Source organism: Mesitornis unicolor, unplaced genomic scaffold (assembly GCF_000695765.1).
Source record: "Mesitornis unicolor isolate BGI_N332 unplaced genomic scaffold, ASM69576v1 scaffold39570, whole genome shotgun sequence".
Classification (NCBI taxonomy): Eukaryota; Metazoa; Chordata; class Aves; order Mesitornithiformes; family Mesitornithidae; genus Mesitornis; species Mesitornis unicolor.
Window position 1 is genome coordinate 10,090 of NW_010156998.1, and position 4,696 is coordinate 14,785.

The 4,696-nt window shown below is 35.6% G+C and overlaps 1 protein-coding gene across 1 annotated transcript in view; it reads right to left on the reverse strand.

Annotated features, from left to right (window-relative positions):
• Window positions 1–4,696, reverse strand: part of ZNF507 (zinc finger protein 507) — a 14,982-nt gene that overhangs the window by 2,160 nt on the left and 8,126 nt on the right. The window contains exons 3-4 of the mRNA XM_010195111.1: window positions 4,241–4,355; window positions 1,806–1,910 (exon numbers count right to left, since the gene is read on the reverse strand). Of these exons, the coding sequence (XP_010193413.1) occupies window positions 1,806–1,910; window positions 4,241–4,355 (220 nt within the window). The remainder of the gene's footprint in view (window positions 1–1,805; window positions 1,911–4,240; window positions 4,356–4,696) is intronic.

A 4,696-nucleotide genomic window follows, 5' to 3' on the forward strand; every position in this document is an offset into this window, starting at 1 on the left:
TCTTTCCCTTCTATTTTGAAGCGTTATAAAGAAAGTGGTTGCTTTCAAATACAGGCCAGTTCACTCTCAGGTTGAGAATCTTACCATTTCTAATAAGGCTGTTAAAGAATAATGGCATCATTAAAAATAAGATAAAAGGCAGACATTATAGTTAATTTATAGATAAAATTAGAATCGTAGAATCATTACGGTTGGAGAAGACCTTAAAGATCATCAAGTCCAACTGTTACCATACCCACTTCTAAACCAAGTTCCTAGGTGGCTTTTAAATACATCAAGGATGGTGATTCAGATTGGTCATTAGCTCAAAATAATTTTTTTGCAGAACACAGAGATACACACATAATCTTAATTCCAGTCTATATGTACGTGTATTCCACTTGTTGTCTTATATAGATGAGTTTTCTGTGCCACTAACACAGCTTGGTCAGTGGATTAGAAACACAGTGAATGAAGTGACAATTCAGTGTTTGTTCTTATCCCTTTTTAATTAGTCTCAGTTTTTGAAGTATATTAATTTACTCAGGTGATTTACTAATCAGATTTGCTTTGCTGAGAAAAATATCATGAGCCAAATGCTGTTGACTGCTTTACCATAGAGTTTGAATCAAAGACACAGAAACTCAACAGCTTTTAGCCACTGCACTTTATGATCACGTCTTGACGTACAGTCACAGTATATGTAAGATATTCCCAGATAAAAAATTATTTTACCTTTGAATTAAAAAGTAGCACTCTTTCAATTCTATAGCTTGATTTGCCCTACTGGCTGACCTATGTTGAATTATTAAACTTTACTGCATAAGTGTATCCTAAATTGATTTACTGAGGAAACAATTATCTTGCAACTTTTGATAGACTGTTTCCTTGGGGATACAGGGACCAAAGTGTGGAGGTTTTCAGGAATCTTCTGTAATACTAAGAGCACTCGGCTATACTGTTTAATGGATGACTGCAGAGCAAATAGAACTTAATGCTACTAGGAACATTTTGGGGAAAAAATGCAGTGGAAGGCCTTTGAAGTTGTAGAAGCAGATTTTCTTGAGAAGAAATCAGATGTGAATGTGCTTTATTTGGATTCTTCCTACTGGCTTTAAAATCTTCCACTATGAAATATTCAGAATATTCCTGGTTTTCTTTCCTTTCCCAGCTTTTCTTTTTTGGTTGCAAATTACTAATAAACAATTGCATTTATTTGTGCCAACTTTCTCACATGTATAAATTTACATAAAACACACCTGTCTCTGGACAGACTATAAAGGACACTCATCACTTAATAATAATGGCTATTCATACTGATTCTTAACTAGGGCAATGTGACGCCAATCTGAATTCTAACTAACCTGTATATGCAAAGGCTATGCCGAGACTAGGATATTAAACAAAGACAGAGAACATTCCTGGGAACTGGAATTTAACAATCTGTAAAGTTAAATGTTAGAAGTGCCCCTGGCATGGTTTTGGCACAAGCATTCTCCCAAACAATTCCAGGCATGCTTTGGTAATTATCATGGTCCAGAAGCTACTTGCGATACACTGTTTATGTGCAACCACCCCATTCTGGAAAGGAAAAAGCTGAATACTGTACCAGAGGGAGGTCAGGGACATATTTAATTAGCTAGTATAAACATCACCTGGGAAGGCCACAGCAAATCTCTCTCTTTCTCTCTCTCAAAAAGAAAAAAAATCATTGGAACAAAGAATTAATCTAGGAGGAAAAAGAACAGAATCTGAACTCCTTTGTATCTTAACATAACAAAATCACTACTATCACAGCTTTTTGCCAAATTAGAACTGTTACATACTTGTACTGTTCCATTAGCTGCACTGCCTGATGCTCCTGGGGGTGGCGCCTCATATGGCATTTCAAGCTATTCATATTTGTGGTGGCGAAGTCACATACTCGACATCTAAAGAGACAACAACAAGTAAACTAATCTGACAATCAACTGCTAACGCTATTCCAGAAATAAAAATCTATGAGAAAGCAAAGGTATTTGGAAAGACTCCAGTTAAAGACTAACAGTATTTACAGAAGTCCAAGTGATAACATTAAGTTTCAATTTTTGGACCGTGAGAATCTTTTGCACGTCAAAAAAGCCTCCACCCTTGAGCAAGAATCACTAGGCATATGGACTGCGTTCCTTCCTGACATCTATGTGGTGTGCCTCTACTGAAGCTGGTGAGCATCACGAAGTATAAGAGAGATGTGGATGCAGCTGGACAGTGAAGCCCTGATGCAAGTGGCTTGGCTATGTTATGCAAAGGCAGAATATGACCGTAAGAGCTATAGGGGACATAGTGTATTTAGAAGTGAGTCTTGTTCCTCAAGAATACATGTTCTACTTAATGTAACAGCCGTGTTTCTCATGGCATTTTAAAAGCCAAACTATCTATTCAGTAATAAAACATCTAAGTTTCAGAGCATTGTATCTGAAATAGAAGTTAAGGTCAAGATCACCGTATTTAGGTTCAAGTACCCTAAGACAAGTGTGTTACATCATCCTGTCTAAATTTTAATTTTTTTCTTCTGTCACAATATCTTTGTATCAAAACAATACATAAAATAGCCTAGATCTCGATTTAGATCCCAATGAATTACACAAATACTATGCTATTCATAAATTTCAACATGCTACCACACAAGCTTCCTGTATGTAACACATTTAAACAGAAGCCATCAAGCTCAGCTAAAACTATGAAGTTATTAGGACTTCAGTTGTTTCTTTTTTTGAAATGGTAAAATGTCCAATATTTACTAAGTCTGGTCTCTAGTGTGAAACAGTTCAAGACTGCAAGATGCTTACCTTGAGATTAATCACTTTATTTTTGAAAGGACTGAATTGTGTGGTATTAAAATCCAGAAGGTATCAAATCTACAAAAATGCATCATTGGAGGCTATACAGTTTAATTTCCAGCAATCTTTGGTAAACAAAAGATAAAATATATTCACAGCTATAGAAATGGCAGCAGCATAGTAGATTGCTATCTCATACTATGAAAGGCTTGACGAATAGATGTTTCAGAAGGAGAACTACCATAAATACTGGGTCTTTATGGTTTTTAGGCTGTGGCTAAAAGGTCTGCAGATTTTTCTAAGGGGTTTATGAAAAAATAGTAAGAAAAGCAGGCCAAATCAATAGGCTTAAATTTAGTACACAGCAGTCTATATCACCAGTGGAAATTTTTCAGTGGTTCCTAAATCAAACGGGTTGGCTAACACCAATTCAGAAAACTACCACATACAATGCATTACAGTATCTGCTGTTCCAACTCCACTAAGTAACAAATAATGGCAATAGCAAAGATTCTGAGAAGAAAAAAATACCTATTTGTATTCCACATTTGGTCTCTGAGCAAACATCTTGCAAATTTTTGCTAGTGTTATGGGATATCATTATAATGCACGAATCAAAACACACCACCACTTCTGGGTTTGTTTATTCGAAAAAGAAAGTCCCTGGCTGAGCTCAGGACTTCAAGGTGTTGAGTTTCCAGAATTTGTATTAAAAAAAGATAGAAGTACATTAGCTCAAAAAATCTATTAATTCAGATCTATCTTCTAGCCACTAGAGAGGGACAGAGATCCACACTGAATGAGCACAGATTGAATTTGCAAGAATTTATGCAGCAACCAATAGAAAAGTGCATGATTTCTTTTTCTGCTGGGGACCTGAGCTATAGTATTACACATAATTTTGGGTATCAAAGTTTCTATATAAATCCTTGTAGAAAAGTTATAAAATCTGATCCTAAGTGAGAGTGTTAATTTTGTTTGAAACCTGTGAAAAAGATGAGGGTACGGGTGACAAGACAAAGGGCAGAGTTTTCCCTTGCTGCAGAAGCCAATGTGCAAAGTAGGAATATGACAATCGAGAACACTTTGCAATAAAGCAAATCCAAAATGAACTTAAGTGTGCAAGGAGTTTGAGAAATATGTTATTACTACTGGGTAATGTTTAATATTACAATGTAATTATTTCCCTTTCCACATCTGAATGCCTTGAACTGAAAACAAGGAGTAGACTGCTATAGCAAAAGATGCATCCTGGAAAAGTTAGCAGATCTACACAGTTTGAGTCAACTAGCAAGTGTGGCTCCCTCAAATTTGCAGTAAAATTATGTAATTGAAATTCTTTAACAATACCTTCCAAATTGCATGAGCAATTAAGTAACGTTTTTAGTTAAGAGAAGTAAACCAGGCACGTGGCATTATCCAGCAATAACTGAGACACTTACCTATATGGCTTATCGGAGTTATGAATTCGTCTGTGATTTCGTACACCGACGTAAGTTGTGCTTGTGTAGTCACAAACATCACACCTATACAGTTTCTGAACTGAAGATTTATTTCCTGTATGAAACAAAATCCATTACTTTAGAGAGTTGGATTCAGCACTGTAAGGAGGTCTCAGATCATAATTTCAGCATAATTGACTTATGAAACATGAATTAACATTTTAAAATAATTTTAAATATCTATAAATTTTTAATACTTTTAAAGTATCTGGACCAAACTAGGAATGGACATAAAGTTATAGTTTATCTACCATGCTGTTCTGCATTCACCCTACCATTTACCAGAATTATTAAAATCTTTGGAAAACATGTTCTTCCTCTACCCAGACACTTCCCTTCTTTCTGCAGTTGGGTTAAAAACCTGCGTTACAGCAAAAGGTGGTAAAATGTGGGACC